The 24536-nt window shown below is 47.4% G+C and overlaps 1 protein-coding gene and 1 non-coding gene across 5 annotated transcripts in view; both read left to right on the top strand.

Moving 5' to 3' along the window:
* Positions 1–24536, top strand: part of CHD8 (chromodomain helicase DNA binding protein 8) — a 65256-nt gene that overhangs the window by 28824 nt on the left and 11896 nt on the right. For 3 of the 4 annotated variants that reach the window (XM_060281830.1, XM_035134708.2, XM_035134709.2), the window contains exons 12-32: positions 1466–1587; positions 2508–2751; positions 4026–4202; positions 5124–5267; positions 6533–6788; positions 7711–7924; positions 8774–8969; positions 11225–11392; positions 12568–12747; positions 13372–13482; positions 14167–14378; positions 15495–15694; positions 16089–16290; positions 17463–17552; positions 18582–18685; positions 19926–20040; positions 20245–20320; positions 21059–21113; positions 21260–21455; positions 22700–22908; positions 23950–24528. In XM_060281830.1, the coding sequence (XP_060137813.1) occupies positions 1466–1587; positions 2508–2751; positions 4026–4202; positions 5124–5267; positions 6533–6788; positions 7711–7924; positions 8774–8969; positions 11225–11392; positions 12568–12747; positions 13372–13482; positions 14167–14378; positions 15495–15694; positions 16089–16290; positions 17463–17552; positions 18582–18685; positions 19926–20040; positions 20245–20320; positions 21059–21113; positions 21260–21455; positions 22700–22908; positions 23950–24528 (3850 nt within the window). The remainder of the gene's footprint in view (positions 1–1465; positions 1588–2507; positions 2752–4025; positions 4203–5123; positions 5268–6532; positions 6789–7710; positions 7925–8773; positions 8970–11224; positions 11393–12567; positions 12748–13371; positions 13483–14166; positions 14379–15494; positions 15695–16088; positions 16291–17462; positions 17553–18581; positions 18686–19925; positions 20041–20244; positions 20321–21058; positions 21114–21259; positions 21456–22699; positions 22909–23949; positions 24529–24536) is intronic. The other variant, XM_035134710.2, reaches the window with a different exon arrangement.
* On the top strand, positions 20081–20164 carry LOC118095937 (small nucleolar RNA U6-53/MBII-28). The gene has a single exon (XR_004693850.1). It is a non-coding gene; the product is annotated as a small nucleolar RNA U6-53/MBII-28 (small nucleolar RNA).

Raw genomic sequence — 24536 nt, 5'->3', positions numbered from 1 at the left:
CCTAATTCTTCATACATGGACTTCTCTGATACGCGGATTTATCTTGTGTGTGTCTGTGTGTGTGTGTTGCTGTTGCAATTTTGGCTTTAGATCATGTTGGGACACCTGCTTCTTTGCTCCAAGAAATGTATCTCTCCACCTGCCCCCCTCCAACATTACTTTTAGCCTATTTTACTGGGTTGTTGTAACGCTAAAAGAGAGTGGGACAGAACCGTGTATGCTTCTTTGAACTACTTTTAGGAGGAAAATGAGATATAAATGGAATAAAATTTTGTTCTTCCTACCCCCTTTTAATTTTTGCTTTAAAATCAGGATTTTATTTTTATTTTTTGCAAGTGAGGATGTTTGCATCTGTGTGAGGCTTTGCACCCCACTGGTTTCTCCATATATTTATATGATTTTTTGGTTATAAACTGTGATCAAGACAATATTTTTAAAAATCTTTTAGTATTTGAGCATCCCTAAATGTGTCTTTAAAAAAAAAGGAGGAGGAGGAGGAAGGAAGGCAATTCATAAATGAGTAATTTGGTTATTTCAGTGGGTCTTGGGTTTGGGTGTTCTGGTTTTTTCCCTGTTCGTTGTGGTTCTGATTTTTTTTTTTTAAGGTTTTAATGATCACTATATATTCCTGTTGTATGGGCAATCTTTTCTGGAATATATTTGTATTTCGAGGAGTTTAGTGGTCTGTCATGGTCATGTCTTCCTGCCTCTGTTTACTTTCCCTCTCTATCTCTTGTTCTGCTCTTGATGGCCGAGAACAGCCTTTAATTTGTTGGAAGGAAGTGATAATGCAGGGTACCTTCTGACCTCCTTTGATGTTAGACATTGTTTGGAGGAACATGTAGTATTGGAAGAGGGGGCTAGCTAATTAATGATCTGCACTAGCTAGTCGGGCAAGGCATGTAGGCTAACAAGTCAGCTATCTGTAAATCGGATGGTTTTGGGGCATAGTTGGGCACGGACTGATGGCCACAGGGCCGTGCAACCTGGGAATCACTTCTCCACTTCTTGAGGGCTTCCCAGTGGCAGATCGAAGTGCTTGCTTGGTAATGTATATAATGCTTGCTGTTTAGAATAAGATCTTTAATCCTCCCTCTCACTTGTGTTTGTATTGCTTCTGAATCTCATTAAAAGAACCACCTTGCATTTAGCAAGGCACCTGCCCCTTTTATTACTTGTAAACCGACTTGGATTTTTTATCTGGGGGTGGGGGAAGGAAGGCGATACTAAAATCTTCTTAATAAATAAATTCCAGTCCAGATACGTTAATGAGGAATATTTAGATGTTGCTGCATCTGCAAGGATGGGGAATTGGTGGCCTTCCTTTCACCCCTGAACTTAGGTCGTGCTGACTTAGGGCTCATGAGAGCTGGAGTCCCACAGCATCTGGAGTCCCACAGGTTCTGCAGCTCTTGATACCTGAGGTGCAAATCTCTATACTTTTCTCCTTTTCCTTACTTTTCAGGCCCGTCCCCAGGCTGGTTCCTGGAAGAAATTAGAGCTGTCTCATGAATACAAGAACGGCAACCAACTGCGAGAGTATCAGCTGGAGGGTGTGAATTGGTTGCTGTTCAACTGGTACAACAGGTGAGCCCAAGGGAAGGAGAGGAACACTGCTGTAATCATTGTTTGTATCATGGGTGCTAAATAAGGAAATTAAAGGTATGATGGGTTCTCTCATCTGTGTATATTTACAGGGTCAAAGAGCTGTACAAAACAGTGAAACACCCACTCCCATCTATCTGGGAATTAGAACCCTAGAATTTTAAGAGTTGAAAGGGGACTCCAAGGGTCCTCTAGTCCAACCCCCCGCAATTAGGGTTGCCAGACTCAATAGAGGACAGGAGTTCTGTGCCTTTAATTGTCGTGCTCTCTTTTGAGTCTGGAAACCTTAAAGAGAAACCAGCAGACCCTTTGCTTGGAAATTAAACAAAGGGTCTGCTGGTTTCTCTTTAAGGTTTCCAGACTTGAAAGAGAGAAGGGCAATTAAAGGCACAGAAGCCCTGTCCTCTATTGAGTCTGGCAACCCTACCTGCAATGCAGGAATCTCAACTAAAGCATCCATGACAGGTGGCCATCTAACCTCTGCTTCAAAGCCTCCAACAAAGGAGAGTCCTCTATCTCCCAGTAATTGTTAGCAGATCCCCTCCAGCTTCTTAAGGTTTCAGCAGGTGTGGTGTCTGTCCCTCCCTACCCCCCACAAACTTTCAAGCTTCCCTTCACGCCCTTGAGGGCTAAAATCTTGTTTACTTCAAGGCAAAATAAATCTGAAATTATTTGGGTGGTGCATTGTCTGTCTGGTTCAAAATGCTGCACTTCCTTGGTCCAACGGGCACAGTATTGCTTTCAGTGCAATCGTACGCATGTAGTCTCGGAAGTGATGATATTTAGTCCCTATTGGATTTGTAGTCTTAGATCCTTAATATCCCAGCTATTAATAGACCAACCGGCTCCTGAAAGCCCCCAAAAAAGAACGACCGCTGAGTCTGCCCTGTCTTCCTCTTCAGGCAAAACTGCATCCTGGCTGACGAAATGGGCCTGGGCAAAACCATCCAGTCGATTGCCTTCCTGCAGGAGGTTTACAACGTGGGCATCCGGGGGCCCTTCCTGGTTATCGCCCCTCTCTCCACCATCACCAACTGGGAGCGGGAGTTTAACACCTGGACCGAGATGAACACCATCGTCTACCACGGCAGCCTCGCCTCCCGCCAGATGATCCAGCAATATGAGATGTACTGCAAAGATTCCCGGGTATGGTATTCCCCCCAAAAAAACCAGGCAGTTTACAAAAATCCAAGCAAATCCCATTTGATGGACCAAATTGGTCTAATCCAGAGCAGAGCTGCTCTTGTGTTCATTTCATGCTTGGGTAGGATGGCTCCGAGCTTATGAGCCAAAGGAATGGAACACAGGCATCAAGATGAGAAACTGGCTTGACTGTGATCCTCCTGGGTCCTCTCGTTTGATTTCCCAGTTTGTCAATGAGCAGGTAGTCCCCTATTTGTCCATATAAAGAGGTCTACAAAATAGCTTTTCGGTGGGAAGAGCTCTGTCTTTAATGCACGATCTTTGCTTGGGAAGGGGGCTCTGTAGTAGTGCAAAGATGGAGGGAAAAAAGGATTCTTGGGTATGGCACTTGCCCTTCCCTTCCTGAGCACATTCTCTGGGGATTTGAACATTACTACCAATGGGTTATAGGGACCCAGGTGGCGCTGTGGGTTAAACCACAGAGTCTAGGGCTTGCTGATCAGAAGGTCGGCGGTTCGAATCCCTGCAACGGGGTGAGCTCCCGTTGCTCGGTCCCAGCTCCTGCCCACCTAGCAGTTCGAAAGCACATCAAAGTGCAAGTAGATAAATAGGGACCGCTCCGGCGGGAAGGCAAACGGCGTTTCCGTGCGCTGCTCTGGTTTGCCAGAAGCAGCTTTGTCATGCTGGCCACATGACCCGGAAGCTGTCTGCGGACAAACGCCGGCTCCCTCGGCCTATAGAGCGAGATGAGCGCCGCAACCCCAGAGTCGGACACGACTGGACCTGATGGCCAGGGGCCCCTTTACCTTTTACCAATGGGTTATGACACTTCAGCAGTCAGGTTTATCATGACTTGGCCAGGTTGGGGGAGTGGGGAAGTTACAACAAAAGTTAGCATTGGGTGATGGTTGAGATGAAGAATTTTGTTCCAGTGCCATGTCTGCTTACACATTCATCCCCGCCCAAAGGTCTATGGAAGTTACAGTTCTGTAAGGTGCATGTTTGGGGATTTAGCCCATCATTCTGAACTGATTGCAACAGCTACAGTTCCCAGGGTTCCTACTTTTTCTTTTTTGTGGGGCGGGGGGATTTGATTGCATCTTCACAATCTCACCTGCCCCTTTACGGTTTCTGTACATTTGCTTTTGGATTAATAACAACAACAAGGACTAGCAACTTAACAAATAGAAATGCATATGTTGGGAGAGAAAGCAGAAACCATGAGTACCGGAATGCTCATATACTAACTGGATGCCTTCTCTTCTGTCGCCCAACAGGGCCGCCTGATCCCAGGCGCATACAAGTTTGATGCCCTGATCACCACCTTTGAGATGATCCTGTCGGACTGCCCCGAGCTGAGGGAGATAGAGTGGCGTTGTGTCATCATTGACGAAGCCCATCGCCTTAAGAACCGCAACTGCAAACTGCTGGACAGTCTTAAGCACATGGACCTGGTAAGGGAACCCTCTTTTTTGCTTTCCTGCCCCCCCCCCCGGTGTCAGGAGTCAAACCTTGTTTCTATCTTCCAAGGGTTAGACGAAGTACACAATTTCAGGAAAGTGAGTTTCTAGCCCTTAAGATTGTCAAGCAGGAGTGGGAAGCCTTTTTGGGCTCTGCAAACTACCCACCTGTCAATCACTTGACATCTCAGTGATGTCAAGTGCAAGATGCTTTGAAAAGCAATGGGGGTTCTCCCACCCCTTCATTTTAGCAAGGGATGGGATGCAGGCCCCTTTCTGAAGCAAGGAGGGGGTGCAACAGAATCCCCTGCTAAAACAGAGGTTTGGGGGGGAATGGATTCATGAGTCAAATTAGATGCCCTGTTAGAAGTGCATAGGCCAAACCACATGGTGTCTCCAGTGTTGATGGGTTCAGCATAGCCCCATAGAGCAGGCATCCCCAGACTTCGGCCCTCCAGATGTTTTGGACTACAATTCCCATCTTCCCCAACCACTGGTCCTGTTAGCTAGGAATCATGGGAGTTGTAGGCCACAACATCTGGAGGGCCGCAGTTTGGGGATGCCTGCCATAGAGCTTTGCCTTTTCTCTCCTCCCCATGTCTAGCAGAATAAATGATAATCAGAGTTTTTGGAACATGTATGTGCAGTTGTTTGATTTGCCACTTGTAGATGGGGGTTGGCAAGCAAACCTCGGATAGACCTGCAAGTGAGTCTGTTGCCATAGGTGCCAGTCTCTCTGTTCTCCTGTTACCTAAAATCTTGGTGCTTACTGGAGGGCCTGACTTATTTTGCAGTTGCTCACATACACACACACACACACACACACACACACACACACACACACACACATTTCATCCATGGGGCAGGCCTGAGCTTGTTTATTGACACCTCCCTTTGCCTTCCCCCTTCTTCTAGGAGCACAAAGTGTTACTGACCGGCACCCCCCTCCAGAATACAGTGGAGGAACTCTTCAGCCTCCTGCATTTCCTCGAGCCCTCCCAGTTCCCCTCAGAATCAGAGTTCCTCAAGGACTTTGGTGACCTCAAAACTGAGGAGCAGGTAAGCCACGGTACTCGGCCCTTGTCCTTCCTCCACTGGCTTCTCCCTCAACTTCACATCCCATGAAGGGAATTTGAGTGACTGCACAGTAGCTCTGGATCCACAGAGGGCCTTTTCAGAGGGGGGGGGGGCTTCACCACTGTGCCTCTTTCAAGGCAGTGGGCATAACTCCCTCTTGTAATTGGGTATTATCCGCTAGCGGGACCCAACCAGCCAGTCCCTTCCTACTAGATTTTAAAAGCCATGATGGACAGGAATCGATAGTTGCCCTCACCACATGAGTGTCTACATCACCAGCCTGCAGCAATTGAAACTGATCCCAATGCGGCGACTTCCACCAATTTTTCTTCCGGGGTAGTCAGATTCCTCATTACTCTCCAACTTTAACATACTCTATACATCCGGTTTTCTCTCTCTCTCTCTCTCTCTCTCTCTCTCTCTCTCTCTCTCTCTCTCTCTCTCTTTCATTTAATTCTTTCTTTCTGCAGAGGGCGGGTCTCCTTTATCTTTAATGCCTTGTATCCCGCTGTCCCTCACCCAGCAGACATAGAACCCACGAGTCCTGGTTCCAGCGTCCTGACCATCTCACCTACTACACCACTTTTTGCTCTCAAACCATTCCAATAAACACTACTTGGTTTATTCTCTGTCTGTCTGTCTGTCTGTCTGTCTGTCTGTCTGTCTGTCTCTCTCTCTCTCTCTCTCTCTCTCTCTCTCACACACACACACACACACACACACACACAGACTGCTGCCCCTGCTCTCTCCACTTATTACCAACCCACCAACTCCTTTGCCAACCTCCCTTCCCCCACACTTGGCCAACTCCTCCTCTCTTTACACCTCACCCACCACCTCAGAGCTTGCCCCACCCCTTTCAAGGAGGATGGCAGCTTGGCAGACCATTTTCTGCTGCACCCCGTGCTTTAAACACCACTCCAGCTTTGCTAATACAGAGGGGGAGGCGCTTTCCACTCTCCTTTAAACAGCTCACCTGGGCTGCTTACCACCCGAACTGCTTGCTTGCTAGCCTGCCTGCTGGTCTGTTGTCACGTTGGGGTTGCCGTGGCTGCCATGAACTGCAGCACGACAACGGCATGGCAATCTTATTATATAGTAAGATATACACGCACAACCTAAGGAGATGAGAAGAACCACATGGGAAGCTTTTCTCGGGCACTGACCTTCAGTTCCTCCTCCATCTTGGCCCTTCCCCCCAGAGAGGCCCAGCCGTTAAAAAAACCTCTTCTACGTCAACCTCCCAGGTGCAGAAACTGCAGGCCATCCTGAAGCCCATGATGCTTCGGCGGCTGAAGGAGGACGTGGAGAAGAACTTGGCCCCCAAGCAGGAAACCATCATCGAGGTGGAGCTCACCAACATCCAGAAGAAGTACTACCGGGCCATCCTGGAGAAGAATTTCAACTTCCTGTCCAAAGGGGCAGGGCACAGCAACATGCCCAACCTCCTCAACACCATGATGGAGCTACGCAAGTGTTGCAACCATCCCTACCTCATCAACGGCAAGTGGTTTTAAATATATATGGTTTTTCAGTCGTACCTCGGCTCTGGAACGCCTTGGGAGTCAAACATTCTTTCGGAAGCCAAACATCCAATGGGGCTTCCACGGCTTCCGGTTGGCTGCAGGAGCTTCCTGCAGCCAATCAGAAGCCGCGCTTTGGAAGTCAGATGTTTCGGAAGTCGAGCGGACTTCCAGAACGGATTCTGTTCGATTTCTGAGGTACGACTGTACAGTTTTACAATGACATATCCAACATACAACATAAAAACAAGATTTCAAAGAATCTCCTGGACTTCCCTCCTCCCCATTGTGGGGCATATTGTTAGTCATTCCTTCCTGCGTCTTTTATAATAATCCAAATCTTTTACATCTCCGTTATATCCAAAATTCACCATTAAACTACAGGTGTTATTCCAATCCTCCTAACAATTTTAACTGTTTACAATGGTTTTTAAGATAAATTATAAAAAATTTCCCCATTGTATGTTAAGATTTTGGTCTTCCTGATTTCTGATTCTTCCGGTCATTTTTGCCATTTCGGCATTATCCATCAACTTTATCTACCATTTTTCTCTGGTCGGGACTTTATCTTCTTTCCATCCCTGGGCCTATAACATCCGAGAAGCTGTGGTCGCATACATAAATTATTTATTTATCAACAGCCACTTAGCTGGGTGGGCGGGAGGTGGGGGAGATCATTTCAGAGACAGAATTTCTGATATGTTGGATCAGTAGAAATGGGGCAGGGCTGGTTTCTAAAAGCAGGTCTCTAGTTCTCATTACATTGGTGGGGTATGTGTGTGTGTGTGTGTTTGCAGTATAGTTTCAGTGCTTTCGGGCACTTTGCCTTTTGGCTTCAGGGACCTTATGAGTCTATTCTCACATGCCCACTCTCTCTTGCTCTGCCCCCTCTGCCGAATCAGGTGCCGAGGAGAAGATCCTGACCGAGTTTCGAGATTCCTGCCACCACCACCTGCCCCATGATTTCCCCTTGCAGGCCATGGTGCGCTCCTCTGGGAAGTTGGTGCTGATTGATAAGCTTCTTCCCAAGTTGAAGGCTGGCGGGCACAAGGTGCTGATCTTCTCCCAGATGGTTCGTTGCCTCGACATCCTGGAGGACTACCTCATCCAGAAGAGGTGAGGGGTTGTGCCGAGAAGAGACCCGGTGTTGGACCTGGGAAACCAGGGTTCAAATCCAAGTACTGTACAATGATATTTGGAACACTTTTTTTTTAAAAAAAAAAATGTTGTTTATAAATAGCCCTATATGTATTTGGATAACATTAACACACATATATTGGATAAGCATGTATGAAATTGTAGTTGTTTGCATGTGTAGTGATATATTATCCTTTCCCCCCCTTTTTCTTTTTAGGCACTCTTTCTTTTTACATTATTTTGTTCAGTTGAAATACTTTCTATAAAAAACGAAAACAAACAAATCCCCCACTTGGCCGTGAAGCTCATTGGGTCACCTTGGGCCAGTCACTGACTCTCAGTCTTAACCGAAAGGGGAGCGGGGGAAATCTTGTACAGTGGAATCTTGGTTGTCGAACCCTTCGGAATCCGAACAATTCGGAACCCAAACGCCGACAACCCGGAAGTGAATGCTTCCATTTTTGAATGATTTTCAGAAGCTGAATGGCTTCCGAGCTGCGTTTTTCATTTTTTCCCATTGACTTTGCAGCCAGCCCATTGATCCTCGGTTTTCGAACTTTTCGGAAGCCGAACAGTCTTCTGAAACGGATGAAGTTCGGAAACCAAGGTTCCACTGTATTTGTACATTCTTGTCTCCGGCCCACTTGGGGTGGCAAATTCAAGACAGGCGCACCAGCCTGGCTTTGCGGCATGCCTTGCCTAGGTCCATTAGCCTCTTGCCTTCCTGCCAGGGGGTTCTTAACTCTCATGACTCCCTGTGGCACCTCTATGGGGTGCCACCTCTCATTCAGGCTCCGTGTTCCCTAATTGCCTTGCCCCTCCACGCAGGTATCTCTACGAGCGCATTGATGGGCGAGTGCGGGGGAACTTGCGGCAGGCGGCCATCGATCGCTTCAGCAAGCCGGACTCGGACCGCTTCGTCTTCCTGCTCTGCACGCGGGCGGGTGGGCTAGGCATCAACCTGACTGCCGCCGATACCTGCATCATCTTTGATTCGGATTGGAACCCCCAGAACGACCTGCAGGTACAGCAAGCGGGCACACCTTCAGGGTGGGAAGAGCCAGTCTTCTGCCGGGGGGGGGGCTTGGGGGCTGGGTGTTGTCCACAGACAAAGCTCTGAAGTCTGCTGAGTGTAAACATGTATGTATTAACCACACATACACCCTTTGCCTACCAAGTAACTTTGGGCCCACCTTTTTTCTCTCATGGCCTAACCTATCTTGCAAGTTTGTTGAGAGAATCAGATGGGATCACCTTATGCATGACATCCTGGGCAAGACAGGACAGGTTACAACTGTGATGGCTAGATCATAGAATTGTAGAGTTGGAATGGATCAAGAGGTCCCTCTATTCCAATCCCCTGCAATACATGAATCCGTTGCACCAATGTGGGGCTCGAACCCATGACCTTGAGATTAAGAGTTTCATACTCTACCTATTGAGCAACCTATTGAGCAATACACAGATACTGAGCAATACACACCCACACCCGTTCCTCCTATATCCAAGCAGTGGGATGCGGGTGGCACTGTGGTCTAAACCACTGAGCCTCTTGGGCTTGCCAATCGAAAGGTCGGTGGTTCGAATCCCCGCGGCAGGGTGAGCTCCCATTGCTCTGTCCCAGCTCCTGCCAACCTAGCAGTTCAAAAGCACGTCAAAGTGCAAGCAGATAAATAGGTACCTCTGCCGCAGGAAGGTAAACAGCGTTTCCGTGTGCTCTGGTTTCTGTCAAGGTGTTTCGTTGCACCAGTAATGGTTTTGTCATGCTGGCCACGTGACCTGGAAAACTGTCTGTGGACAAATGCTGGCTCCCTCGGCCTGAAAGCAAGATGAGCGCTGCAACCCCATAGTCACCTTTAACTGGGCTTAACTGTCCAGGGGTCCTTTAGCTTCACCTGTATCCAAGCTCCCTCTTTGTGTCATAATTTGGCACCCATCCCCGTTTCCCAAGAACCCTTTCCATCTGCCTCCCATCCAGACATGGTTAGTTTTTGAAATGGGAGGACATTGGGCATCCTAGGACCTTCCTGTTACTGGATGGTTGGGGAGTCAGTCCCTTGGGGTCCCTCCCCTACTCTTCCCCTTGGTATGTGATGCCTCAGGTGTGTGTTTTGAAGAAATGCTATTCCTTACGCCTGTAAGGAGTGCCTGGCGTGCTATGGTCCATGGGGTCACGAGGAGTCGGACACGACTGAACGACTAAACAACAATGCCTGTAATTTAACTGTTTCTAATTTTGAATTGTTGTAACCCGTCCTGAATAATAGCACACACACAGAGGCAGCCTTCCAGCTCCTAAGATGCAGCCAGGTGTTGCTTTCAAGCCTCTCTTCCCGGTCCTGAGGGCTAGAAGCTTGCTTAAGAACAAAACAAAAGCTGGTTGTCTCAGGACTCTGGCCTGAGTCCAGCAGGAGACTGTGTCTCACAGTCACCCACATCCCTGCTTTTCCCCCACCTCTCTGTTTAGCATATCTTAAAATAGTTGGATTTTCCATGAGTGTTTAGCAAGATACTTTAAAAAGTACCCAAACTGAAACTCAGTTAACTGATATATAAAATACAGTGGTACCTCGGGTTACAGACCCTTCAGGTTACAGACTCTGCTAACCCAGAAATAGTACCTCAGGTTAAGAACTTTGCTTCAGGATGAGAACAGAAGTTGCACGACTGTGGCTTGGCAGCAGGAGGCCCCATTAGCTAAAGTGGTACCTCACGTTAAGAACAGCTTCAGGTTAAGAACGGACCTCCAGAACGAATTAAGTTCTTAACCCGAAGTACCACTGTGCAAAGCAATTGAGGATCAGTTAAGCTAGCGATCATGAAAATCATTGCCCTCCGCCCAAACATTTTGCATTTATCAATCTCCTTTTTTCAAAAACCTTGGTAGTACTAGTGTAAAACGGAATGTTATTCTAGGGTGGGTGCGAAGGCAGTAGCATTGTAGTAATTTGTTTTCTGATGTATTATCTGGTTACGTTATGACTTGCAATTTTACTTTTTATTAATGAGGCCAGAAATGGAATCATGAAAATAATGCTATATATGTATGTATGCGTACTTTTTCTATAAGTAAAAAATCTTTGTAATTGCAATTAATATTACTTATTGCCTCCCAAGGACCTAAACTTTAACTCTCCTTGCTCCTATTTCTGGCCACTAAGAGGAGCTTTCTTTTGAAGAAAACCACAGTTTTCTCTGTCCCAAGAGGGGACTGCGCAGTGGGTGTATCTTTCACATGCTCAGTTGCCTTCTCCTGCTCCTGTCTCCTTTTCCTTCCAGGCCCAGGCACGCTGCCACCGTATCGGGCAGAGCAAAGCGGTGAAGGTCTACCGTCTCATCACCCGCAACTCCTACGAGCGAGAGATGTTTGACAAAGCCAGCCTCAAGCTGGGGCTGGACAAGGCCGTCCTGCAGTCCATGAGCGGGCGAGAGGGCAGCATTGCCGGGGTAAATAACGTCAGTGGCAGTGGGTGGAGAAGAGGCAAAGGAGGAAGAGGCAGTCCTGGGTGAACTTGCAAATGTGGGGATTTTCAGATCTAGGCTGAAGTTTCCCTAGGAATATGTGCCCAATTGGGGGCCTCCCCCCCTTCCTCCCCTCCCACCCCAAAGAAGCATCTATTCTAGCTAGTTGCATCACACTGCTTTTTTCCAATATAGTTTTTATTTAATTTCCCATTTTTTACAAACTGACTTCAACTGTTTAGTTGCATTATTTAATGTACTCACTTCCCACCTCCATAGTGTTTTTATTCAAACTCTTTTCTTCTGCGTTATATATCAAATTCTTGTCTATTACCAAAATCTCCCCACTCATCTCCTTTATCATTTTTATTCTGCTGCTGCTATCTCAAATTCTGCTTGCGATTTCATTTGTTCCAAGTGCGTTTCCAAACAGTCCAAAAAAGGCCTCCATTCATGTATAAAAAGTTCATCATTTTGATCTCTTAATATTGGTGTCAGCTTTTCCATTTCTGCATAGTCCATAACTTTTAAAAGCCATTCCTCCTTCGTTGGAAACTTATTTCCATTTCTGTGCATCATCCCACACTGCTTTTTAGACTGAATGGTGGGTGGTGATGGTGAAAAGCAGAGTATCAAAATTGTCCATATTCTGCTGTGATGGCTTTGCATAATATAATTTTGTGTATTTCTTCATTCAGTGATAAACATTTATGTACACCATCCTCTGATTTAAAAAAAGAAAAACCCATTGCACATTTGCAAGTACAGCAATATAAGAAAATGTCAAAAGCAGTACAAAGTTTAGAGCATTTGCATCCCATGCTTCAGCCAGAAAGGCTTTCAGAGCACTTTGCGTACAATAAAACAAAACCTTCGCTACCCGTAGGCTTATAGTCTAAAAAGCACGACACACAGGGAAAAGGGGAGAGGAAGGCAAGGTGGGGCTCAACCTCAGACTACAATTCTTGAAGTTACATAGTGGTTCTTAATCATGACCAGCCGGAACGGAATTTTTTCAGGGGAAGGTGGCTCCTCCTGATTTGAGTCGAGCTTTTCAGCAGAGCCTGATAGAATGATTCCTGCTTCCATTCCAAGGCAGGTCAGAGAAGATGGTCTTCTAACCCCCCCCCCCCAATTGCCGTTGCCTCCTGTTCTCTCAGATCCAGCAGTTTTCAAAGAAGGAGATTGAAGACCTGCTGCGGAAGGGAGCCTACGCTGCCATCATGGAAGAGGACGACGAGGGCTCCAAGTTCTGTGAAGAGGACATTGACCAGATTCTGCTGCGGCGGACAACCACTATCACCATTGAGAGCGAAGGGAAGGGCTCCACTTTCGCCAAGGTAATTGCTCTTTAGCGAAATCCTCCTCCATTTTTGTTTAGGGGAATTGGAGATTGATGGAGGGGAGGCTTTGCTGAAGAAGTGAAAAGGAAAGTGTGTGCCAGAGGGCCAGAACAAACTGCACCAGTTGCTGGAAACCACCAGAGGGGAAAGGGCACATTATTATTATTATTATTATTATTATTATTATTATTATTTGCTTGTTTGTACTCAGATCCTTCCTGCTTGTGGGTTTCCTTCGGGCATCTGGCTGGCCCCTTTTGAGAACAGGGTGCTGAACTTAATAATCTGATCCAGGAGGCTCTTATTTTTTTACATTGTGTGTTCCTGTCTGACTCCCCTAACCCCCCCCCCAAAAAAAAACCAACAACCATGAAGCATAGAAACCCATTTGCTTTGTTTTAAAACTAAACCAAACCCTGCCGGGTTCTGTAGTAGAGATGTTATGCTCACTAAGGGTGCATGTAATGTTACAGTAGGGTAGCCAACCCCTACCCCCATCAATGCTTAAAAAAAATTATTCTCCTCTCAACTGAAATATAATTGGTGACTTAACAAATGTAACTTTCTATATGGAAGAAATAAAAAAATGTTTTTTAAAATATATATATTCTCCTCTCCCAGGCGAGCTTTGTGGCCTCAGAGAACAGGACGGACATCGCCTTGGACGACCCCAACTTCTGGCAGAAGTGGGCCAAGAAGGCAGACTTGGACCTGGATATGCTCAACAGCAAGGTGTGTTGAGGAATGGGCTTAGGAGGGGAAAGAGACTGCCCCCATCGTTAATTCAGGCTTTGATTGGCTGCATTAGTAACATGAGGACTTCACAAGGCACTTCACATTCTGAAGCATGATGTTCTCTTTTTTAAAAAAAAGTGAGTTGTAGTTCCTTCCCCAACCCTCAGTCTGTCTAAAATTATTATTATTATTATTTATATAACACCCAAACCTGGAAGTCTCAGGGCGGTTCACGGAATAAAATCAAAATATAAAACCATAAAATGCATAAGCAAAATAAAAACAACAACCCAATAACCCCCCCACCCCCACCCCCCAAAAACCACATTTTAAAAGGGTGTAGGATCCTCACAACATTTAAAGGAAGACAATTTACAAACCTGGACCGGAGCCACTCGTTGGAAAGACCATGCTCTCACAAAGGTCTGCAGCAATATTTATCGGCAACCAAATTGGCCAGGTGCCTTTCTGATGAAAAGGCATAAATAGCTTCGAGATAAGAGTGGGAGACATTAGCGTTGGCTGTTGAGCAGGTGTAACGAAATGAATGTTCCCTGCCTCATCCACAATAAAAGAAGGCGGTCCAGCCTTCACAGGGTTTTACATCTGGGAATTGCCTCGTGGTTAGGGTTGGTGCTTTGGCAGACCAAACTAAGGCCTCCTCCTCTCTCCCCTCCGCAGAACAACCTGGTGATTGACACCCCCCGTGTTCGCAAGCAGACGCGACACTTCAGCACCCTGAAGGACGACGACCTGGTGGAGTTCTCCGATCTGGAGAGTGACGACGATGACCGGCCGCGCTCGCGGCGCCACGACCGCCACCACCACCCGCTCCACCATTCCTACGGGCGCACGGATTGCTTCCAGGTGGAGAAACAACTGCTAGTCTATGGGTATGTGGCACGGGGAAGATTTTGTTTTGTTTTGTGAAAACTCGCCAGCATATGGGCAAGGTGTTTCTGGGGCTTGCGGGGCAGGTGGACTCTTTTATAAATCCACTTTAGAAGCAATGACCAGTTTAGAGACAATACAGGGCAATTCTCTGTATGCTTACTCAGGAGTAATTGCTGCTGGGTTCTACAGGATTTGATCTCAGGTCAGCATGCGTAGGTTTGCGGTTCCTAGCAAGCAAGGGAACCCCCCCTTTTCCCAGTTTTTCTAATTTTATTTATACTTTTCAAGTTTATACATTTCACTTTCAAAACTTGACTTCTTTCCCCCTCTTTCTGCGGTTCCTTCAATTTATTTTTAATATCCTCTGCATATCCAAAGGAACTTAATTTGATCATTTATTTATAAAACTGCAGGTTATTACAATAATCCTGCCAATGATCTTGGCTGTTTACAATTTATCTGTAAATATTCAATAAACCATTTCCATTCTTTTATAAAAAGTTTATTATCTTGATTTCTTTTTCTTCTGGTAAGTTTCTCTATTGCAGCGTATTCCACAAATTTCTGTATGCAATCTTCCTTTGCTGGAACTTCTGCTTCTTTCCACTTTTGGACAAGTAGCATTCTTGCTGCTGTAGTAGCATACATGAATAAGTTTCTATACATTTTAGGTAGTTCTATCGCTATAATTCCCAAAAGAAAAGCTTTGGGGTGGGGGGGAGAGAATAAAGGCTATTTTAAACATCCTTTTCATTTCATTATATATCATTTCCCAGTAAGCTTTAACCTTCCTACAAGACCACCACATATGATAAAAAGAACCTTCTTTCTCTTTACATTTCCAACACTTATTTTATTTAGATTTATACATTTTTGCCAGTTTACTCGGTGTTAGATACTATCGATTATATCATTTTCATATAATTTCCTCTTAGACTGTAAATTGCTGTAAATTTTATATCCATATTCCACAATCGTTCCCATGCTTCCAAGGGGTATATTATGACCAATATCTATCACCCAATGTAACATGGAGGATTTTACTTGCTCATCCTTTGTCTTGACAAAAGACAAAACAAGGGAACAGCTCTGACTTTGCCAATTTCCCCCGGCAGCTGGGGACGCTGGCGGGAGATCCTGTCGCATGGACGGTTCAAGCGGCGCATGTCTGAACGGGACGTGGAGACCATCTGCAGGGCCATCCTCGTCTACTGCTTGATGCACTACCGGGGCGACGAGAATATCAAGGGGTTCATCTGGGATCTCATCAGCCCGGTTGAGAACGGCAAAGCCAAGGAACTTCAGAACCACTCCGGTAAGCGGGGGGAGCTCCCTTAATTTCTCTCTCTTGCCGTCCGTTTGGGGTCGCGCCGTATCCCCGAGCCCTTCCTCTCGTTGTCGCGAAGGCCTTGGCCAAGCTGGGCCTGCCATTTTATGTTGCTGCTGGGGTATCACAGGATGTGGGTTGTTTGTGTGCGGGAGGAGGGGGGGAGCATATTCAAGCATGTTGGCAAATTCAAGATGGGGAAAGGGGAATGTGGGTGGCTTTGCGGGAGGCTGGGAGAAGTATACGTTTTGGTTTTGCGGCCTCGTAAGCTCCTGCTTGGGTAGCTGTGTATGGGTTCTTTTTAAAATGTTTGAGTACGAGATACAATGGAAAATCTGGGGTGACCCTAATCCCTATTGCACTGGTTCCATGTTATACCTAGAGAGCCATGCCCCTGCTCTGAGCTCACTTCCTGTTCCTCGGGCAGGCCTGTCCATCCCAGTCCCACGAGGCCGCAAAGGGAAGAAGGTCAAGTCCCAGACCACTTTCGACGTCCAGAAAGCCGAGTGGATCCGCAAGTACAACCCCGACACCCTCTTCCAGGATGAGGGCTACAAGAAGCACCTCAAGCACCAATGCAACAAGTAAGGATGGGGTGGGATGTGAAGGGATCTTGTTTTGACACAGCTAGCAAGAGCAGGTCCCTCCCCCCACTTTAACTCTCAACCCCATTCCAACTCTTTGTTCGGAATAGAGAGAAGCCCCTTCACAGCACCACTGTGGTAGAGAAATAGTTGCGGGTACTTTACTGCCATCTCCAAAGCTATAGCTTTGCGAACAGCTTGGTTTCTCAGGACGGGGACCGGCTGCAGTCCATCCCAAAAAACACAGTTGTGTACAGTCGTACCTTGGAATTCGAACAGAATCTGTTCTGGAAGTCCGTTCGGCTTCCAAAACGTTCGAAAAGCAAATCGCGGCTTCTGATTGGCTGCAGGAAGCTCCTGCAGCCAATCAAAAGCGCCATTGTGCGTTCGGCTTCCAAAAGAACGTTTGCAAACCAGAACACTCACTTCTGGGTTTGCAGCGTTCGGCAGCCAAAACACCCGAGTTCCAGGGCATTTGGGATCCAAGGTACGACTGTAGATCTAAGTTGGAGTGGACAGTGGTAACATGACGTGGTTTCTCAGGGGTTGTTCCCCTCTAGGGAAAATGCACCTGGTGCCACCGCAATCAGCTTTTAGGTGGCAGCCTAAGACATTCCTGTTTCCCCAGACTTGTGATTGTTAATTTCCACCCTGTTTGCAGTGTCCATCTTTTAATCGTGTGAGTGCAGGTTTTTTTTAATATTGGTTTTATGAGTGTGTTTAGTAAATAGTTCCGCTATATTGTATTTCTTCCTTGCTTTCATTTTTGTATGTGAGTTTGGTATACTTTGATGGCTCTGTAAGGCACTTTCAGACTCTTTTTGAGGAAGGTGATGAATAAATTGAATGAGTATTAGTGGTAGAGCTGTCCCCATTGCCTTTATCTTCTGGTTTTTTTCCCTTTCCTACCTGCAGAAAGAAAAATGTCAAATTAGATAGCTTACAATTTTTCTCCAATCTTTAGCATGTGTATTCCTCCTCCCCGCCACCAGACTGCAATCCATATGTGTTCAGACTGGAACAACAAAAAAAGATTATCACTGTCCTCTTCCAGTTCCGTAGGAGAGGGATAGCAAGGGCAGAGGCTTGGATATTGTCAGGTATAGCTAGCACAGGGTGCACAGTTCTTTCCTCCATCTTTCCCCAGCTTAAAGTCCTTGTTTTCTCCCCAGGGTTCTCCTACGTGTCCGTATGCTGTATTACCTGCGCCAGGAGGTGATCGGGGACCAAGCCGAGAAAGTTTTGGCAGGCACTATTTCCAGGTAATATTTCATTTACTTATTTATAAGTTGCATTTTGGGGAGGGGGGTTTAACCCTGCCTTTCCTCTTAAGCAGCTTTTAGAGTAGCCTGCATGTGTCTTCCCCAACTGTGCTTATCCCCACACAACAGCTCTGCAAGGTAGGTCAGGCTGAAAGATGATCCCCTAGTGAGTTTCATGGCTGAAACTCATCCCAGAAATGAGAGCTGTGGCTTTCTAGCACCCTTGTTTACTGATAGGGGTGTAAGCAGATATGAAGAAGAATAGAATTGTAGAGCTCGAAGAGGGGCCCCAAGGGTCGTCTAGTCCAACCCCCTCCAATGCAGGAATCTTTTGTCCAACTTGAGGCTTGAACCCATGGCCATATGGTACAGCATCTCATTCTCCCAGCCCCTCATGGGAAGCCCACAAGCAAGAAACTGAGTGCAACAGCACTCTCTCCTCTTGTGATTCCCATTGTGATAGCTACTGATAGCCTTACCCTCCATGAATTTACCTGTAAAAACAAAATGTAACATCCCTCTTAAAGCCAGTGCTTTTATGTTCACTATTCCAGGACTGATCACATCCACACCTCTTCCTGTTCTCTAGTGTGGTGTACCTAAAATAGTATTCTATGTGCCAAACATAGTGTGGTGTAGTGTGGTTAAGAGCGGTAGACTTGTAATCTGGGGAACCGGGTTTGCGTCTCCGCTCCTCCACATGCAGCTGCTGGGTGACCTTGGGCTAGTCACACTTCTCTGAAGTCTCTCAGCCCCACCCACCTCACAGAGTGTTTGTTGTGGGGGAGGAAGGGAAAGGAGGATGTTAGCCGCTTTGAGACTCCTTCGGGTAGTGATAAAGCGGGATATCAAATCCAAACTCTTCTTCTTCTTCTATGAACTTGTAGTTGCATCTGTTCCTATAGAACATTAATCTTTTGTGAACTCGGCTGCCTCTGACGCTTTGTTTTTTCTCTCTCGTGTTTTTTCTCTTCCTCTTCCCTCCTGCCTTTGCTGCTCCCCCTTCCCAAATGTCGTTTGAACCTGCAGTGAAATCGACATGTGGTTCCCACTGGTGGACCAAGCAGAGGTCCCCACAGCCTGGTGGGATACAGAAGCTGACAAGTCTTTGCTCCTTGGGGTTTTCAAACATGGTAGGTGCTGATGCGGGACGTGGCTGGCGCTGTGCGTTAAACCACAGAGCCTAGGGCTTGCCGATCCAGAAGGTCGGCGGTTCGAATCCCCGTGACGGGGTGAGCTCCCATTGTTTGGTCCCAGCTCCTGCCAACCTAGCAGTTCAAAAGCATGTCAAAGTGCAAGTAGATAAATAGGTACCACTCCGTCAGGAAGGTAAATGGCGTTTCCGTGTGCTGCTCTGGTTCGCCAGAAGCAGCTTAGTCATGCTGGCCACATGACCTGGAAGCTATACGCCGGCTCCCTCGGCCAATAACGCGAGATGAGTGCCACAACCCCAGAGTCGGTCACGACTGGACCTAATGGTCAAGGGTCCCTTTACCTTTACTAGGTGCTGATGCAGTACCATTCTCGGGAAGGAATCTGAGGTCACAACCTGTTTTGAGCTGTGCTCACAGTAGCATATGAAGGCTGCCTTGTCAAGACGATAGGTTCATCTGGATATGTATGGTTGAAACAGCCCTACCTGGAGATGCCAGGAATTGAACAGATGCTCTGCCACTAAACTATAGCCCTCATTTATTTAGATGTTCGGGTTAGGATTATGCTCTACAGTTCGGCTACAGCCCTTCCTGTTCCGTGTCTTGCCTGATAGCAGGTTAATCCCCAGCATTCTCGCCCCCTCCATTAAAATTCTATAGGCCACGTCCTTCCTTGCAATGTTGGTGTGTGGCATTTGTTTTTCATTTTTATTAATTTTCAAAAAAGAAGGTTATACAAGATTCTGCTGACAATAAACATAGTCCATTCACAACCAAACAGACATAAAATAACACCAAAATAAATAAACCACAGGTATCTGAATGAATGGAAGGTAGCGGCTGGAACTGTTCATAGCGTAGGCATGATGGTTAAACAAGACAAGGTTAGAAAACATAAACCCTATTATACCAAGGGAAAGTAATTCATTGTTTATGGAGTGACGAGCAAATGCTGCATGACCTGAGAACCGATAGGTTGGGTAGGGAGTTGAACGTTTGGTTCCCATCTAACTCTTCGATTCTGTGATCATATGAAATATACGGGTAACTCACAACATTAGTGGTACTTGGAGGAGACCCATCAAAATCATTGCACGTTTAAAGTATTTAATATGATTAAATAGAGATGACAGTATTGAATCTTGAGGTCCGTGGATCTTCTCTGAGATTGCGTGCAGGCAAACCCTGAAATCTCTCATCCCTCTGGCACCCCCTTCAGGCTATGAGAAGTACAACACCATGCGAGCGGATCCTGCGCTCTGCTTCCTGGAGAAGGCTGGTCGCCCTGACGACAAGGCCATCGCCGCCGAGCATCGCCTGGATGTGGGAGAGGGGTGAGTAGCTGGTGCGGGGGCGGGGGGCTGAAGAGGCACACACCTATGATGACTTGCCATGCTAATACCGAGGCACCGGGTGCCAGTGAGTTCAGCTTGCTTCTCGCAGGAAGACCTGAGGTGTGTCTGTATGAAGGGGATTGGGAGAGAGCCGAGATTGAAGCGGAAATGACGAACCAGTTCTCTCCCCTCTTTTGCTGGCAGGGTCGATTTCGATAAGGACTGCGAGGACCCGGAGTACAAACCAGTGGGAGGCCCCGCCAAGGAGCCGGATGATGAGGTGAGATCCTGAGCCAGCCCAGTACGGGAGCCACAAACATTGCTCCATGTCGCCCCCTTCACCTGGTTCCCAGCTTCTCGCAAAGGCTCTGACCTCTGCAGCCCCGTTAGTCATAAGCTGGTGATGGTGGCTGCCTTTTTCTCCCAGAGGGGAAGTGGGAAGAGTGATACTCTGCCCCACTTCCTCTTTCAGCTCTATGTGCTTTTCAAGGCTCAAATTAACTCTACTGGGTCCTTTTGAAAAAGGAAGTGCATTACTGGGTTTACTTTCTTCTCCTTCGGGGAGGAGAGGAATGACCAATGGTGTTGGTGTTCAAAAATCTCGATGTGCCCACATACTTAAAAAAAAAATTAAAAAGAAATCTATTCCCCTCCATATATATTCTATAGATTTTAAAATATTACAAACAAATAAGCATGTGACAACAAAATCAGATATGAGCAGGTAAAAATGGCAGCAAAATTAAATTAGAAATCATTGTTAGAATGCAGAATAGCACATACCAAACAAATCAGCTCAGTAGGTCAGACATTAAAATGAAACAGATATTGCCTGTTGATGGAAGGCCACCAAGAATGTGTATTAGGAGCTTGATTTTTTTAAAGGGGATTTTTTTTCTGAAAGGAGAGGGGGGCTCTCTTTCATTTTGGTGGTATATTCTGGATGTGGCCCCTCTATGGTTGGAGTCTCTAGTCAGAATAATTGCCCTTATATCTGACACCAATCTCTTGGCTGCAGGGTGACCCACTGATGATGATGGATGAGGAAGTATCTGTGGTGGACGGTGAAGAAGGTAAATACTTGTTGGCTGAAAGTGCTTGTCAAAGGAGGCGATGGAAACAATGCTTTTGGGGTGGTAGGTGGGGTACTCGCTGTGTGTTGGCTGTGGTGCCAAGGGGGACAGGAATTGCCGTGACGCAGCTTGCGCCTTCCCTTCAGGTCAGCCGGGGAACCTGTTCTGGCCCCCAGCCTCGGCCATCACGGCTCGCTTGCGGAGACTGATCACCGCCTTCCAGCGGAGCTACAAACGCGAGCAGCTGAAGATGGAGGCGGCAGAACGAGGGGACCGGCGGCGCCGGCGCTGTGAGGCCGCATTCAAGCTGAAGGAGATGGTGCGGCGAGAGAAGCAACAGAGGTAAACGCTCTGGGCTTGGCTGCGAGGCCGCCAAGGGGCATGTCTTCACAGTAGCCTGGGCTGAGGTGACCCCCAGTTCTGTGGCCGCAAATGCTCAGGGCCCCGTAACAGGTGTACTGTTATTTTATGGAGATGATGGGCACATTCTGTTTAGTAGGACTGCCACCCAATTAAGAAAATCTTAAGGTTCATTGCCAAGGTTTATTATACACCTTTAGGTGCCAGGCAAAAACATTCCTTTTTAACCAGGCCTTTGGTTGATAAGATTAACGTCCTATGCCCTTTAAAAATGTTTTTTTGGGGGGGGGGCTATTTGGTTGTTGTTTTTATTTTTATTATGTATTTTGTGGTTTTATATCTTGATTTTATTCTGTGAACTGCCCTGAAACCCCCAGGTATAGGGCAGTATATAAATTCTAGTTGTCGTCATCATCATCATCACATATATGAAGGAGTAGGTTCCATTGAGTTGGTTGGGACTTGCTTCTGAATAAGCATGTTTAGGGTTACCCCGTTAGTCCACTAATCAAGAGAGTCACTTTGTTGGTTGCATGGTTGGATGGATTTGCATATGAGAAAAGAATAAAAATCTGAATTAGGTAGTATACCTTGGGGTTGTAACCAGGGAAACCCTACTCATGAGTAGACCTACTGAATGTAAGTCAGTCACATCCATTAATTTTAATTGGTCAACTCTGAGTAGGATTAACCTTGGCTATAACCCATTACTTTCTATCCTATTTTTAAGGGCGAAAATCCTTCCAAAGCAACAAGAACAAGACATAAAACAATAAAAAAGTTTTAAAAACACCAAATCCACTTTTAAAAAAAAATTTTTTAAAAACTTAATCATGCACTAGGATGAACTGTTGAAAACCAGCAGGTATTATTAATAAAAAGAATATTCAGTAAAATACTAGAAAAGAGAGACTTTTTCAGTGCCCTTTGTCAAAATGGGGAGAGGATGAGGACAGAATGGAACTCCCAGTGGGAGTTCGAAAAATGTGGGATCACCACTGGGAAGTTTTTATTGGGGGGGGAGGGGACACCTGTCCCTGGTACCTGTTAGTGTGGTCTGATCTTCCTGACTGGTGAACCAGGAAGTGGTTGCTTAGCCCTGCCCCTGCAGCAGCCAGCCATTGGTTTAGGAGGGGGGTAGAGACTCAGGATCGGTTAGGTTGGAGGTTCTCCTACTGAAACATCTAACGGGTTTGCTCTTCCCCAACCCTGCCTCTCCTCCAAAGGTGGACACGCCGAGAGCAGTCCGACTTTTACCGCGTTGTCTCCACGTTCGGGGTGGAGTACGACCCAGACACCATGCGCTTCCACTGGGGCCGCTTCCGGGCCATGGCCCGGCTGGAGAAGAAGACGGACGAGAGCCTCGCCAAGTATTTCCACGGCTTCGTGGCCATGTGCCGGCAAGTGTGCCGGCTGCCTCCCGCAGCAAGCGATGGTTAGTAACGGGAGGAATCCAGTCCTACCCCCCCCCCATTACACGGTGCTGAGCTACAACTCCCAGCACCCCTGTCTATTGACCAAGCTGGCTGAGGCTGATGGGAGTTGGAGTGCCTGGAGGGCACAAGGTTGAGATGTAGAGTGGCTGGTCCCATTAGAGCTGGATGTGCCTGCCTTGCCATCTCTTGGCCTACAGGAATGTGCAGTTGTTTCTGTGGATGGCGAGGTCTTCTCTTCTTCCTTTCAGTTCCTTCAAATAATATATCCAAGTCTTAGTCCTTGCCTGTTTGTGTTGTCTACCCACCTCTGCCCCCAACCAGGGCTTCCATAGCAACATTGAAAATTGCCTTACACCACCAGATCAGTATTGCTGGTACTCAGTGGCCTGGCTCCCTAGAATTTAAGACGGGGGGGACACCTGCAGCCCTACCTGGAGAAGCTAGTGATTGAACCTGGGGCTTTCTGCATGTGAGGCAGATGCTCTCCCGCTGAGCTGCAGGCCCTTCTGGCTTGCTGCTCCCTGGACTCAGCTGACCACCCCTCCTTTCCCTTTTGGAGATTTCACATACAGTCATACCTTGGATCTCAAACGCCTTGGCTCCCAAACGATCGAAACACGCAGTGAGTATTGCAGTTTTCGAGCGATTTTTCAGAAGCCAAACATCCGGCTCGGCTTCCGATTGGCTGCAGGACGCTCCTGCAGCCAACCGGAAGCTGCACTTTGGTTTCCGAATGCTTTGGAAGTTGAATAGACTTCCAGAACGGATTCGACTTTCAAGGTCTGACTGTATTTGGAAAAGAAAAGACAGCAGTAAATGGCAGTGTCTTGAATTACAAGGTGGGTCGAACAAAAGCGTTGAATTACCTTGGTTTCTTAGCACATGTATGCCATACCTATAGAGATATTGAAAGAATAAATTAATACAGTACCATAAAAGGAAGCAATGTAATCCCTACTTTAGCATGAGCCGGAGGGAGCATCCATCCATGTGTTTCGCTCTTGGTAAGCAATACGTCCTTCCGCCTTCTCCCTCCCCAGAGTCTCCAGACCCGACGCTGTTCATTGAGCCCATCACGGAGGAGAGGGCTTCGCGTACTCTGTACCGCATTGACCTCCTGCGGCGCTTGCGGGAACAGGTCCTGTGCCACCCGCTCTTGGAAGAGCGCCTCGCCCTCTGCCAGCCCCCGGGCCCCGAGATGCCTCCCTGGTGGCAATGCGGGCGCCACGACGGAGAGTTGCTGCGTGGCGTGGCCCGCCACGGCCTCAGCCAGACCGACGCCACCATCATGCAGGACCCGGACTTCTCCTTCTTGGCCGCTCGACTCAACCACATGCACAGTCGGGCGGGGAGCACAGGGACGCTGCCGCCGCCGCCTCCCCCGCCGCAGGCTTTGGGGCTGCCTCTTCCCGGGGCTGCCGTGGTGACAGCGGCCGCTCCTCCTGCCCCCCTGCTCTTGCCGCCGCCCTTGCATGAGCTCCCCACTCCGCGACAACAGCCCACAGCCCTCCCCATTAAAGTTGAATCGGTGGACGACTCTGACTCGGAGCTGGACCTCAGCAAGATCTCCGCTTCTTCGTCTTGCTCTTCTACTTCGGGGTGCTCGGATGATAGCGACGGTGAGGAA

This window comes from Zootoca vivipara, chromosome 13 (assembly GCF_963506605.1).
Source record: "Zootoca vivipara chromosome 13, rZooViv1.1, whole genome shotgun sequence".
Taxonomy (NCBI): Eukaryota; Metazoa; Chordata; class Lepidosauria; order Squamata; family Lacertidae; genus Zootoca; species Zootoca vivipara.
The sequence above is the reverse complement of the archived record's forward strand: the minus strand, read 5'-3'. Positions and strand labels throughout refer to the sequence as shown.